The following is a 15,046-nucleotide window of genomic DNA, read 5'->3' on the forward strand; positions in this document are numbered from 1 at the left end:
CTGAGCATGTCTTTATTTCCCTTTCATTCCTGACATATATATTTTCTGGATATAGAATTTATGGCTGACAGTTCTTCTTTCAGCGCAAGAAAAACATGCCATTTTCCTTCCTCCAGGGTTCCTCTGTGGTTGTGGATGAGAAATCCACTGTCATTAAAGCTGTATTCCCTTATAGGTGATGTGTCATTTCTTTCTCATTGTTTTCAAGACTTTTTGTCCTTAGTTTTCAGAAGCTTAATTATGATGTGTCTTCATGTGGGTTTCTTTGGATCTATCTTTTTAGGATTCTCTGAAATCTTGAATGTGTAGATTTAGGTCTTTAGCCAAAGGCAAGAAATTTCAGCCATTTTGTGTTCAAATACTCTTTCAGCCCCACTCTTTCTCTTCTCCTGAGACACTGCTAATACAAACGTTAGATCTTTTATTTTCCCCACAGATTTCTAAGGCTCTGCTGGATGTTTTATTTCCAAAGGCCCCTCAGGCTTTGTTCGGTGCTCTTTTGTTTTGTTTCCAAAGGAAGTCTATTTACTCTGATGTTCAGACTGTGTAATTTCTATTGCTCTATCTTCAAGTTCACTGATTCTTCCCTCTGTCATATTCATTCTGTCGTTGAGCTTACCCAGCGAATTTTTTATTTTGGTGTTCCATGTTTTTAATACTACGGTTTCCATTTCATTCTTTTTTATTTTTATATGTTCTATTTCTTTGGTGAATTTTCTTTTTTTTTCCAAATTATTTTCAATTGCTCTTTGAAGCATTTTAGGAGAGCTGCTTTAAAATTCTTGCAAGTAATTCCAACATCTGATTCATCTTGGTTTTGGCATTCGTCAATTGTCTTTTCTCATTCAAGTTGTGATTATCCCGGTTCTGAGTATTACAAGTGACTTTTTATTGCATCCTGGACATTGATACATATGTTAGGAAACTATGAATCCAATTTAAAAGTCCTATTCTAGCAGGCAATTACTTGCTTAGGCTTAACACACAGCTCCTGGCCCACTTTGTAGCTGTAGTTCCATTGTGATAACTCATTTTTCAGAGCCCTTATTTGCTAACTCTGGTCCAGTACATTTATGTGTTGTTGTTGGGGCTCCTTCTTGATCAAGTGCTGCCCATAGGAACAGAATGCACTTCCCTGGACCTAATGCTGTCAGGTGGAAGAAGGGAGAACACACTGGCTGCAGGTCAGAAAGCACCATCTTGGGCCTGCTCTTTGGGCTGCTTGGTGCTAGCACAGCCCCCATTCAATCACTTCTGGTCCTACCTGGAGGAATGGAAGGCCCTTACCTGGGCCGCCAGTTGCCAGTAAAAGATGGGTAGGAGACACCAGACCATGGGGTAGAGAATGCTCTCCTGGGCCCACAATCCAGATGTCTCGGTTTTGCTGTCATTTTACAGATTCAATTCAAAATGGGATCTTGAAATGTAGGCATGCAAGCAGAGGAGCCACTGGCACCTCAGCCAGTCACATGCTGGACCTAGCTAGTGTTTTGGGTCAAGATCCAAGTTTTATTTAACTAGTTTTTTAAAATTTACATCCAAGTTAGTTAGCATATAGTGCAACAATGATTTCAAGAGTAGAGTCCTTAATGCCCCTTACCCATTTAGCCCATCCCCCCTCCCCCAACCCCTCCTATAACCCTCTGTTCTCCATATTTAAGAGTCTCTTATGTTTTTGTCCCCCTCCCTGTTTGTATATTATTTTTGCTTCCCTTCCCTTATGTTCATTTGTTTTGTACAAGATCCAAGTTTTAACTATGTATTTTCTAGACTTTATCAAAATTATAATAACTAACCATAAATAGCACTAAATATATACCATCATAAAAGAATTTTACCTTCTTAAAAAAATCAATTCTAAATATTCTAGTATGCTAGGAATTTACTCAAAGGATACAGGAGTAATGATGCATAGGGGCACATATATCCCAATGTTTACAGCAGCACTTTCAACAATAACAAAATCATGGAAAGAGCCTAAGTGTCCATCAACTGATAAATGGATCAAGAAGATGTGGTTTATACATACAATGGAATACTACATGGCAATGAGAAAGAATGAAGCCTGGCCATTTGTAACGATGTGGATGGAACTGGAGTGTATTTTGCTAAGTGAAATAAGTCAGGCAGAGAAGGACAGATACAATACGTTTTCATTCATATGTGGATCAGGAGAAACTTAACAGAAGACCATGGGGAAGGTAAGGGGAAAAAATAGTTACAGAGAGGGAGGGAGGGAAACCATAGAGACTCTTAAATACTGAGAACAAACTAAGGGTGGTGGGGGTGGGGGAGAGGGGAAAATGGGTGATTGGCATGGGGGAGGGCACTTGTTGGGATGAGCACTGGGTGTTGTACAGAAACCAATTTGACAATAAACTATATCAAAAAAATAAAAATAAATAAGAATCTCTTTCTTTAGCAAGAAAAGAAATTAATTCTAAATATTCTAGTATGGTAGGTGGAGTGCTGGGGTGGGAGAGGAATAGCTTCTACACAAAATGAAATATTTGAACACTGATTTAAAGGGATATATAATATGGGGCGCCTGGTTGGCTCAGTCAGTTAAAAGTCTGACTTTTGATTTCGGCTCAGGTCATGATCTCATAGTTTTGTGAGTTCAAGCTCCACGTTGGGTTCTGTGCTTGACAGTGCAGAGTCTGTCTGGGATTCTCTCTCTCTTCCCCCTGTCCCACCCTTCCCCCAACTCATGTTCTCTCTCTTAAAATAAATAAATAAACTTAGAAAAAATAAAGGGATATGATACAACAAAATTTGTTTTATAAAGGCACAAAAAGAAAGAAAGAATGGGATACTCATTCATCTACCTCAAGAGCTGGTAAATGTTTCCTGTAAAAGTATCCACTAGTGCATATTTTAGGTTTTGCAGGTCATAACGTCTCTGCACAACTACTTAACTCTGCAGTTGCATAAAGGAAACCATAGACAATATATAAACAAAGGGATGTGACTTTGTTTCAATAAAACTTTATTCACACAAAACAGGCAATGGGCCAGATTTACCCCATGGGTCATGGTTTGCTGACCTGAATCACTTTATACAACTATAAGATTTAAGGCCAAAAAGAAACTTTGAGATCACCTAGTTTAACATTTTCATTAAACAAATTAGGCCCTCAAAGATGAAATAATTTCACTTATTCACTTGGCTAATAAATGTCAGCACTCAAACTAAGACTTGAAGGTTGTGTTAATACTGCCAGTCAGATATGCTGATGCATGGATGTATGATGCTACTGTATAATTACAGATATGATTTTTAGAGAACAGCGGAATGTGCAAATCAATAAGATTTTACCTAAAATTTATAAAATTAATTGTAAGAAATGTTTTCAGAAAAAATTGTAAGTTGTCCTGAAATAGCATCTTACTATAGCCTGTGAGAGCTTTCAAAATGAATTTTACAAGAAGAGATTACCAACACTGCAGAGAAAATATAAAATGAAGATACTCAGACAATGATATCTGGTAGCCAGGAAAAGTGGACTTACTAGTAATGATGTATTTCTCTACTACATGTGAACTTACATTAGATAAAACGTGAAGTACTTCCTTCTTATGCAGAACATTTATTATCCTAGGTTCACCAAACCTCTCCTTTTAGCCATACAAAGCCCAAATACCTGGTGCTGGCAGACATGGTCACGTGCCTCTGCACTGGGGCATCTTTGAATAATTCATTTCCAATAGTTGCGTGTAAAGTGTAAGGTGGCATTTCAGCATCAGATTTAACTCCAGAAGAATTTCCTCTGTCTCTTAACAGCATTGGATTAGGTTTTTTGCTGATAGAAAAATCTGAAGAAAATCCTGGTTGTCTGAGGGTTGCTTTTGGTTTTCCTATGAAATTAGGCATACATAATGGAATCAATTAGCTTCCCAAAAGCCTCATTTCACTATGTCACTCTCCCCTTCCAGATGTTTTCTGTGAGTCTCTATTCCCAGAACAGTTTGTAAGAATATGAAGAAGTTGTCACTACAGGGTTTGTCAGTAGGGGAAGAATAGACTGGTATTTAGCAGATGAGATTTCTTCAAAACATGGCTTCCTCTGCTAAATTAGCCAGTTACTTTCCCTCTACTCACTAACCAACACTTTGGTGCCAGCCACACCATGTTGCTACAAATGCAGCATACTCAGCCATATCTCACTCCTTCCATTTCTTCTCAATCAATTTAAATTCTTCCCCTCATTCAAGATCTGGGTTCAAGTCCTCCTTTGCTGTGAAGCCTTCCATGGCCATTCTCACCGTGATTGTTCCCTTGTCTAAAATGCTCACGGTGGCTTTTGAGGGGGGAGGGTCTACTCCTTATATTATCATTAAACTCTATCTTGAGAATTCAGTTTTAGAACTGATTATAAGCTCTTTGAGATAAGTCTTCAGCAGACACTGGCTAAGTTGCCTATAACACCTTTCTGTATGATATAATTCATGTTCTTCTGAAAATAGAGGATTTTAGTATAAAAGTATGAAGATATGACTTGCTAAATAATATTAAATAATAGGTTCTTGGCTCATCCAACATTCTGGATGAGGCTTTCTCCCCCCAAAACCTAAAGGAATAAAACAATACTTTGCCATAATAAGCTTAGTTAAAACTTACTGAATTATTTCACACTGTGTAATAACTTAGTAAGTCATGCTGACCATCTTCACTTATTTTCAAATAGAAATACAGTACTAACTTGAAGATTTCCCTCTTGACATATGAATGCTAACAAATATGGGTGTTTATCATGAATACAGGCAGTATTTCCATAATTCCATACGACAATGTATTCATAGACAGGTTTAAAAATTGTAGCATGTGCAAAGACCTTACCTTCTAGGAAAAATGGCATGGTTTTCTTTACTCTCATCTGACAATTAACTTGCCGCCCAGTTTTCCTTTTGGAACTCCTCTGACGAGCCACAAGCTGAGCAATTCTTGCAGTTTCGGTGCAGGCCATGGCATAGCAGGTAATCTATTCGTGAGAGGCAGGGTGAGAGGAGAGACATTTATCAGATTCACTGCTGCCTAGAGGCCGATTTTTAAAAGTGGATCTTAGTGAGTTTACATGTTCCAAATCAAGCTGAATACAAATATTCACATCTCTCTTTTTTAGATACTGTTAGAGCAAAATTATATTCTATAAGAGAAATCAAGAATAGTCTAGCACAGGGGCGCCTGGGTGGCTCAGTCGGTTAAGCGTCCGGCTTCAGCTCAGGTCATGATCTCCCTGCCTCAGGCTCTGTGCTGACAGCTCAGAACCCGGAGCCTGCTTCAGATTCTGTACCTCCCTCTCTCTCTGACCCTTCCCTGATCGCGCTGTCTCTCAAAAATAAATTTAAAAAAACAATAAAAAAAAAAAAGAATAGTCTAGCACATTGAGTCGATAAGCATCTACAATCTGCTAGGTACTATGGGATTAACAAATCAACCAAAAGTAACCTGTGATCAGCACATATTACCTCATATAATCTGTGAGATATGTTTTATTTCCGTTTTGTACATGGGAGAGCAGAGGCTCAGGGAAGTTAAACAACTTTCCCGAGTCACACAGCTAGGTTATCTCTCTGAATCCTAAGTATGTTCTCATAATTGCTATTTTTATTACCTCTCAAAGACCACCTGATCCTAATCTTGCCATTGAAACAGATTAGCTGTGTGACCTACGACAAATCAGTTTAGCTCCCACATCTCAGTATACTCTCTCAGCTATAAAATGGGAGTGGGCTTAGATCTGGGGTTTTCAAACCGTTCAACGGTGTCACCAGATTCCATGAAGGTAATTCTGGGGCCTCACAGTGGCAGTGAGGTGAGGGCAAGGCAGGGCAAGCAGAGACCCTGGACCTGCGGCACCTGCTTAAAACATAGCAGTTCAGCCTTTTATCTTTAAAAAATTGGTGATATACATGAGAGTTTTTTTCAAGTATGTAGAATACTGGGACTAGACGGTTTCTAAAGCCACCTCTAGTGTTAAAGTCTCTGATTCTAAGCAGAAATCAAGAACAGGGAAGCAATGAGGCTTTACAAAAGCCAAGACATGCTCCTATTCTTTGGTCCAGTATTTCTATTCCTCAAAATATATTACAAGAATATAATTGAAAAAAACAAAACTTTACATACCCAAATATGTGCAATAGGGGTTATTTTAATAATCAAAACCTGGAAATAGTAAAAATGTGCATAATAGAAGAACATGGTTGAATAAATTATAGCACAGTAACCATATGAAGCATTATTAATTCATGAGATATTTGATCATTCACACATTCAAACACATATTTATTAAGAACCAACTATTTGGAACAATCATTCATCCTCAAGAAACTTATGAAGAAACAGAGATACACAAAGAGACTAGATAGAAGGCATCATGTTAAATGCTATATCAGATGTATTACAAAGTGTCAAATGGAAAGGGGGGCTTGAATTTGTCTAGAAGAATCAGGGTTGAAGCAAGTTTTATTATTAATATAATATTTAATTATTTATACATGCTCCTTATAAAAATTATTACACATCAGGTGAACCTTCCTTTTGATTGCTCTCCTGATCCTGGTCCCCTTTTCCCTCCTCCACCCACCACCCTATGTCCCCAAACAGAACAACTATTACAAGTTTTTGTAAGAAATACCTCAGATCTGTCATATCTATTTACCTATGCAGAAATGTACCCAGAAGAATATGCTGTTTGGTGAAGTAGGTGCTTTTTGTCTTTTGGACAATGGTTTGTCTATATCTTTCATACCGTACATTGGGCAGATGCCAAGAGGTGAAACTGCTGGGTCGCAGGGTATGTGCAATAAAACATTTCATTGCTACCACCAAATTGCCATGATATATATAAAATATTCTTCCAGAGAAATGAAAAGATTTAAAGAGTATTGTCATATTGGTGTGAAGGGTAGAACAGCCTAGAGAAGGAAGGGATTAAAGACAAAGAGAATGGTAGGGAAGGCCCTGTAATAATCAGTGTTGGGCACTTGGGTGGTGCAATCAGTTAAGTGTTGCACTCTTGATATCAGCTCAGATCATGCTCTCACAGTTAGTGAGTTCGAGCCCTGCATCAGGCTCTGTACTGACAGTATGGACCCTGCTTGGGATATTCTCCCTCTCCCTCTTTCTCTTTCCCTCCCCTGCTCATGCTCTCTCTCTCTCTCAAAATAAATAAATAAATACACTTAAAAAAATAAAAAAAATAATCAAAGGGCTGAATGATCCATTAGAGACTGAACTAGAGTCCAGATAGTAGGAACAGATAGGAATGAGGTCAATTTAAAAGTATCTAGTAGCTCTGGTCATCAGGAGGTCACCACTGACCTGAGCAAAAACAGTTGTAGCAGATGCATAATGCATGGGTGCGGACACCTGGAATCTAGGTCTCCAGTACATGTATTTTGCTTGAATGTTGCTGACTGGGTAAACTTTCAAATTTTTCATTTATAGTGATTAGAGTCTAAGTTTATTTTTTAATTTTTTAATGTTTATTTATTTTTGGGAGAGAGCGAGCGAGAGAGCGAGCGTGAGCGAGCGAGCATGAGTGGGGGAGGGGCAGAGAGAGGAGATACAGAAGCCAAAGCAGGCTCCAGGCTCTGAGCTGTCAGCACAGAGCCCAACGTGGGGCTCGAATTCATGAACTGCGAGATTATGACCTGAGCTGAAGTTGAACACTTAAGCAACTGAGACACCAGGTGCTCCTTGAGTCTAAATTTTACAACAAAAGGAATCTGAAGGATAAAACAAAAGACATCAGAGTCTAGGCTGTGTCTTGGATGCTTTCTATCACTACCGATCTCAAACTACTTAGCTGGTACTTTTCACTTTGACTTCTATCCTAGTTAGGAGATTAGAAGTGCCAGGCAGGCAATTAAGAATTAGTTTGACTCCTGACATGCACAATTTCCTTCTTACCTCTCCAGATCTACTAGTCTCTATCCTCACAACTGCTGGCACGCTTCTCAGATAGGCTTCGAGTGTTGGGTAACCTAACTGCTTAAAGGGAATCCAGTCTCCAGTCAAGGATCTATACTCTCCTTGGAGCCGAGGTAATGCTATTCCGTTCTTATGAGACTGCAGAACAGCTCGTAGCATTTTTGAAACCAGATCTGCTTCCAGCATCTTCACCTATAAGAACACAATAGGTTACTATAATGTGATTCATTAGTCTGTGAATTCAAATCGTTTTCAGAGTTCATACTTGTTAGGTTATCTCACCAATTGTTACTGAATACTTTCCGATGCTATTACAACACATGGAGATTATTACAGTGGAGAAAAGCACAGAATACTATGAGAACACAGGGTGAGTCCGAGACGCACAAAGACTAACCTGGGGAGGGAAGACATAGGGAAACATCCCCAGAGGAGAAGTCTGAATGGAATCCTGACAGGAAGGAAGAAATAAGGGTGTGTGGTGGGGTGAGGGTGGGGAGAGGTATCCGCCTCAAGTAAAGGGAATAGAAAGTTCAAAGGGCACAGCAGTTACAGAAACACATGGTGGATTCTGAGGAGTTTCAGGCAGTTAAGCGACTGGACAAGACTGAATGAAGAAGACTCTTCGATTAGAAGCTGAGGACTGAAAGGGATTGGAGAGGTGGGAAGAGGCAGATTCAGAAGAGACTCCCATATTATGTTTATAGGTCTGCATTTTCACCAAACATAATGAGGGGCCTTAGAAGGATTTTAAGTAGGGGAATAAAGTGATCAGCTCTGCATTTTAGAAAGATAACTATTCAGTAGTGGAGAAGATAAATGGGAAGGAGAAAGACTAATGAGTTTGTAAGGAGACTTGAAAATATAGACAACTTAAACACACGGACTGGGCAACAAACAAAAAAATCAATCTGAGAGTTAATTAGGAGGCAGAATCAACAGAAATTAACTGCTTTGGATGACGAGGGAGTTCCCAAGTTTCTGGCTCAGAAACACAGTGGATAGTAATGACCGACACTGAGATGGGATAGAGGCAAGTTTGCAAGAGAAGAAGTGAGTGAATTCATCTGGGACATACGGAGGCTGGGATGCGTACAGGGCAGCCACACAGATATATTCATGAGGAACTCAGGTCAGAGGTCTGAACAGGGGATTTGCTGACCTTTAGCATATATGTGGTATTTGGTGCCAGGGAGTCAAAAATCAAGTTAAGGATGGACTTCTGTGGCAGGCTGGCATGAAAGGATAGGCAGAGAAAGAAGAACCTATAAAAGGCTGAGAAAAAGTGACCAGAGATAAAAGTAGAAAATGCAGAACTGGTGTCATATGAACAAAAAGAGGAAAGAACCAAAAAGAATGGCATATTCAAAAGCACCACACACAGCAGACAGGTCAAGTGAGAGAAAAAAATGAATTTTGGTACCTCAGAAACCCATGGGGGCGCTGGCTAAGGATTTTCAATAGTCAGTAACCAGCATTTTTCAAGATTAACCACTCAAATTTGCTCCGGACTGAGAGTAAATAGAACGGTGACACATTCAGAGAATGACATTCAAGAAGCCAGGAAAAGTCCAGGTAAGCCATGGACAACTTGTTAATTCTTCCTTCAACAGTGCTATCCAACAGAATTTTGTGCTGATGGAAATGTTATACATCTGCGCTCTTCAATACATGTGGTGACTGAGCACTTGAAATGTGGCTGGCATGACTGAGGACCTGAATTTTTAACTTAATTGGAATTAACTATGGCTAGTGAACAATATATTGGACGGCACAGAATTCTAGATCATGTGCCAAACAGGTCATGATCTCATGGTTTGGCAGACTGAGCCCCACATGGGGCTCTGTGCTGAGAGCCAGACGCCTGCTTGGGACTCTCTCTTCCTCTCTCTCTCTCTCTGCCCATCCCCTGTGCGCTCACGCTCTCTCCCACTCTCTCTCAAAACAAATAAACTTAAAAAGAAAAAAGGAATTCTAGCAATCCCCTCATTTGTCCATTTTTAAAAGGAGACAATATTAGCTCATTTGTGAGTGCTCTTAATTACAAATATGATACTCAAATGACAGCGAGGTTTAAATGGCAAATATCCTAAGTACTCATTATGTACTTCCCTCTACTAAACATTAACTTTTTTCAAACTGTCCACACTAGCACCAATATTTAATTAATACTATGTATATATACACAATATATAGTATAATAGTATTTGAAAAGGGAATGTGATAAAGACATATATTATAAACTTTATGGCAACCACCACAAATGTTTTAAAGAGGTATAATTAGGGGTGCCTGGGTGGCTCAGTTGGTTAAGTGTCCGGCTCAGGTCATATCTCACGGTTCATGGGTCCAAGCCCCGCATCGGGCTCTGTGCTGACAGCTAGCTCGGAGCCTGGAGCCTGCTTCGGATTCTGTGTCTCCCTCTCTCTCTGACCCTCCCCTGCTCACCTTTCTCTCTCAAAAATAAATAAAAACCATAAAAAATTTAAAAAAAGAGGTATAATTAATAAGTCATTAGTAAAGATAAAACAGGATAAAAAAATTCAATTGAAAAGCAGATTCAACCAAAACAAATATAACACTGCATGTTAACTACACTGGAATTAAAAAAAAAAAAAGGCAATTAGAATAAAAAGAAAAAAATAGGCAAAAAAAAAGGGGGGGGGAGACAGCAACAACCACAAAAAAGAGAAAGAGCAAAGAGAAAACATCTAGCAAAATGGTAGGTTTAAAGTTAACCACAGCAATAATTACATTAAATGTAAATAATGAAAATATTTGAATAAAAATTTAGGATCAGTAGAGTGGATATAAAAGCCTTACCTATATACTATTACAAGAAATCTATTTTAAATACAAACACATAGATTCAAAGTAAAAAGAAAAAGATATGACATCCAAATAACTTGATTAATTAATTCTAGAACAAGAAATATCACCTGGATTAAGAGGAACATTACATAATTAGGGAGTTAATTCGTCAAGGAGATACAACAATCCTAAATCTGATTGCACCAAACATCAGTGCTTCAAAACACATGAAGCAGAAACCAAGAAAGCTGAAAAGAATAAATATATTCATGATTACTTAGAAAATTTAAAACTCCTTTCTCAGTAATTGGTAGAACCAGTAAGCAAAAAATCAGTAAAGATATAGAAGAGCTTAATAACAATATCAACCAAACTGACCTAATTGATATCTATAAAATACTCTACCCCAACAGTAGCAGAATATACATTCTTTTCAAGATCACATGGGACATTCACCAAGATAGAATATATTCTGAGCCTTAATACAATGCTTGACCAATTTAAAATACTGGAATAATTGAAATTATACAAAGAGTATCCTGTGACCAGAAAAAATTAGGTATTAGTAACATAGAGAAGTGGACAATCCCTATGTATTTGCAAATTTAATGACATAGCTTAAAAAAAACCAGAGGTCAGAAAGGAAGCCTCCTTCAAAACAAAAAAAATCAGAAAATATTTTTCAATAAATGAAAACACATGTATAAAGGTTTACTGGATGCAGTTAAAACAATATGTAGAGGGAAATTTGCAGCATTATAGCTACGTTAGAGAAGAAGAAAGGTCCCAAGTCAGTGATCTAATCTACTACCTTGGGAAAAGAAAACACATTATACCAAAAGTAAAAAGAAGAAAGGAATAAAAATGAGAGCAAAATCAATACTAAAATGATGAAACAAATTAGTACTGAAACAGAAAAGAAAGGTAAAAAAAATCAGGAAACCAAAAATAGTGTTTTGAAAACATCAGTAAAATTGATAAATTTCCAGATAGACTAATCAAGAAAAAAAGAAAACACACAAATTATTAACAATGGGATTAAAGAACGGGCCATCAATACAGATCCTATAGATATTAAAAAGAGAATATTATGGGGAGGGGCCAATATGGCGGAGAATTAGGGGGATTCCTACTTTCCCCATCTCTCAAACAAAGAAGGGATGAAGCCAAAGGACTTTGAACCCAACAGCCTGGGAGGAAAAGAGATGGAGTCTATCAAGAAGAAAAGAGGAAAACTGGATGGCCCCATAGGTGGGTGACTGAGAACTGGAGGAGATAAAGTGGGCCTCGTAGGTACGGAGGGAAGGAATCCCCTTCTGTGGAGAGACAAAGGGAAGAGAAGGAGCATCTGGGGAAGCTTAGGACTGTATCTGGACAAGAGAAAAACTTCAGGCTGGGATGGAGAGGGATTCCATCTCTAACTGCAGGGCTTTCTTCAGACTGGGCCGGCTGCCATGTTCACATAACTGGGGAAGAGGGGAGTCACCTCCGGGTTTGGTGGTAGGTCAAGGGAGCAGTCTGCAGCAGGAGAAACAGTCCTCTCCCCTGAAGTGCTGCAGCACAGCCGTGGGACCACATATTAGGGGGCATATTAACGCAGACTGAGTGGGAGATTAAAACCCAGCTAGGCATAGGACACAAGAGACTGTGGGAGCGAGACAGCCCACCTCGTCTGCACCCGTGGCACAATGGGGATGGACCCAAAGGAGTCATTTGGGACAGCTGGTCCATGAAGAAGGGGTTGGGGAGTCGCCATTTTTCTCTGCACATCCAGCAAGGTCGGGCCTCAGGATAGGTCTGAGGAGCCCACAGTGAAGGGGCAAACCACGCCCCTTCATGCTGGGTAGCTGTTTATCTACTAGAGCTGGATAGATGCTGTGGAACCAGACGGCCCTGTCCTCCGGACCAACACTGAGGCACTGCCTGGATTAATTCTAGGTCAATTCTTGTTATTTAGATATATTCTCCCTTTTCTCCTTCTTATCACTTCTCTCCTCTAGCCTGGTTACTCTGGTTATTGGTTTGCTTAAACAGACATATTTAATCCATTCTTGTGATACATGTTCTACACCTCCTTCTTTTCTTTCTCTCTCTCTGGAATAATCAGGCCATATGGTTTCCCTGGGTAACTTTATTTTCATTTCTTTTTCTTTACCTCCTTCCTTATTCTCCTTTTTCTCTCTTTCTCTCTGGATTAAGCCTTTTAGTACCTCTGCCTGGTCAATGTTCATTTTTTCTTTTTCCCCGCTCCTGTCATTTCTCTCTTTGTATACGGTCTTCCATCAGCACTTGTAGCTGGTGTTTCTTTACCTGTAGCTGGGGTTTCTGGTTTTTTGCTTTTAGATTGTTTTTTCGTTTCTGTTTGTTTGCTTATTTTATTGGTTTGTGCATTTGCATGTTTTTGTTTCCGGTGTGTCTGTTTATTGTCCTTTCCAGGGCTACTTCAAGGAATAAATCAAAGCACACCTGGTAGAGGGTCCAAAACACCACTATGAGTAGGGAAATAAAATAACCAAAGTCACAACTACAGAGAGCAAGTAACACTCTCCAAAAAACACCTCCTGAATGGCCAGGCCCTGGACAGTGTATGAGCCCCCTTTAATACAGCAGTGCTCGCAGGTGCAGAGAATATAAACTTACAAGGGACAGAAAACTAGACAAAATGATGAAACAGAAGAATTCTCCTCAAAAGAAATTCCAAGAAGAAGTGACAGCTAAAGAATTGACTGAAACAGACATAAGCAATATAACTGAACAAGAATTTAAAATAATAGTCATAAAAATCACTGGGCTTGAAAAAAGCATAGATGACGGCAGAGACTCCATTGCTGCAGAGATCAAGGATCTTAAAAACTGTCAGGATAAATTAAAAAATGCTATAAATGAAGTGCAAAATAAAATCGAGCAGCCACCGTGCAGACTGAAGAGGCAGAGGAGAGAATAGGTGAATTAGAAGATAAAATTATGGAGAAAGGGGAAGCTGAGAAAAAGAGTGATAAAATGATCGAGGATCATGAAAAGAGAATTAGAGAACTAAATGATGCAATCAAACAGAACAATATCTGTATCATAAGAATTTCATAAGAAGAAGAGAAGGAGAAAGGGGCTGAAGGGGTACTTGAACAAATCAGAGCTCAGAACTTCCCCAACTTGGGGAAGGAAACAGACATTGAAATCTAAGAGGCACAGAGAATTCCCCTCAAATGTATCTTGAATAGATCTTTTGTATGACATATCATAGGGAAACTGGCAAAATACAAGGAGAAAGAGAGAATTCTGAAAGGAGGTAGGGATAAATGACCTTAACATACAAAGGTAGACATATAAGAGTAGTAGCAGACCTATCTACAGAAACTTGGCAGGCCAGAAAAGAATGGCAGGAAACCTTTAGTGTGATGAACAGGAAAAATATGCAGCCAAGAATCCTTTATCCAGCAAGCCTGTCATTCAGAATAAAAGGAGAAATAAGGGTTTTCCCAAATAAACAAAAACTGAAGGAATTCATCACCACTAAACCAGCCCTATAGGAGATCCTAAGGGGGACTCTGAGTGAAAAGTTGCAAGGACCACAAAGTACCAGAGACATCACTACAAGCATGAAACCTACAGAGAACACAATGAATCTAAACCCATAGTTATGGATAATAACACTGAATGTAAGTGGACTAAATGCTCCAATCAAAAGATATAGGGTATCAGAATGGATAAAGAAAAAAAAATAAGACCCAACTATTTGCTGTCTACAAAAGATTCCTTTTAGACCTGAGGAAACCTTCAGATTGAAGGTGTGGAGATGGAGAACTATTTATCATGCTACTGGAAATCAAAAGAAATCTGGAGTAACCATACATCTATCAGACAAACTAGACTCTAAATTACAGGCTGTAACAGAGATGAAGAAAAGTGTCATATAATAATTATAAGGTCTATACACCAGGAAGAGCTAACAATTATAAATGTCTATGCACTGAATTCAGGAGCACCCAAATATATAAAACAATTAATCATAAACATAGGCAATCTTACTGACAAGAATGTGGTAATTGCAAGGGATTTTAATACACCACTTAACAAAAGAAAAGATAACCATAGGATCCTATCAATGGAGGCAGAAAAAGCATTAGACAAAATACAGCATCCTTTTTTAATAAAAAAAAAAAAACCCTTAAGAAAGTGGGATATAAGGAACATACCTAAACATCATAAAAGTCATTTATGAAAAGCCCACAGCTAATATCATCTTCCATGGGGAAAAACTGAGAACTATCCCCCATGAGATCAGGAACACAACAGGGATGT

The 15,046-nt window shown here is 38.8% G+C and overlaps 1 protein-coding gene across 3 annotated transcripts in view; it reads right to left on the bottom strand.

Moving 5' to 3' along the window:
* TDRD7 (tudor domain containing 7) overlaps positions 1–15,046 on the bottom strand; it is an 83,031-nt gene that overhangs the window by 52,140 nt on the left and 15,845 nt on the right. For all 3 annotated transcript variants that reach the window (XM_029920420.1, XM_029920421.1, XM_029920418.1), the window contains exons 2-4: positions 7,916–8,128; positions 4,841–4,982; positions 3,645–3,858 (exon numbers count right to left, since the gene is read on the bottom strand). In XM_029920420.1, coding sequence (XP_029776280.1) covers positions 3,645–3,858; positions 4,841–4,982; positions 7,916–8,122 — 563 coding nt within the window. In that variant the 5' untranslated portion in view covers positions 8,123–8,128. The remainder of the gene's footprint in view (positions 1–3,644; positions 3,859–4,840; positions 4,983–7,915; positions 8,129–15,046) is intronic.

This window comes from Suricata suricatta, chromosome 13 (assembly GCF_006229205.1).
Source record: "Suricata suricatta isolate VVHF042 chromosome 13, meerkat_22Aug2017_6uvM2_HiC, whole genome shotgun sequence".
In the NCBI taxonomy this organism is placed as follows: domain Eukaryota; kingdom Metazoa; phylum Chordata; class Mammalia; order Carnivora; family Herpestidae; genus Suricata; species Suricata suricatta.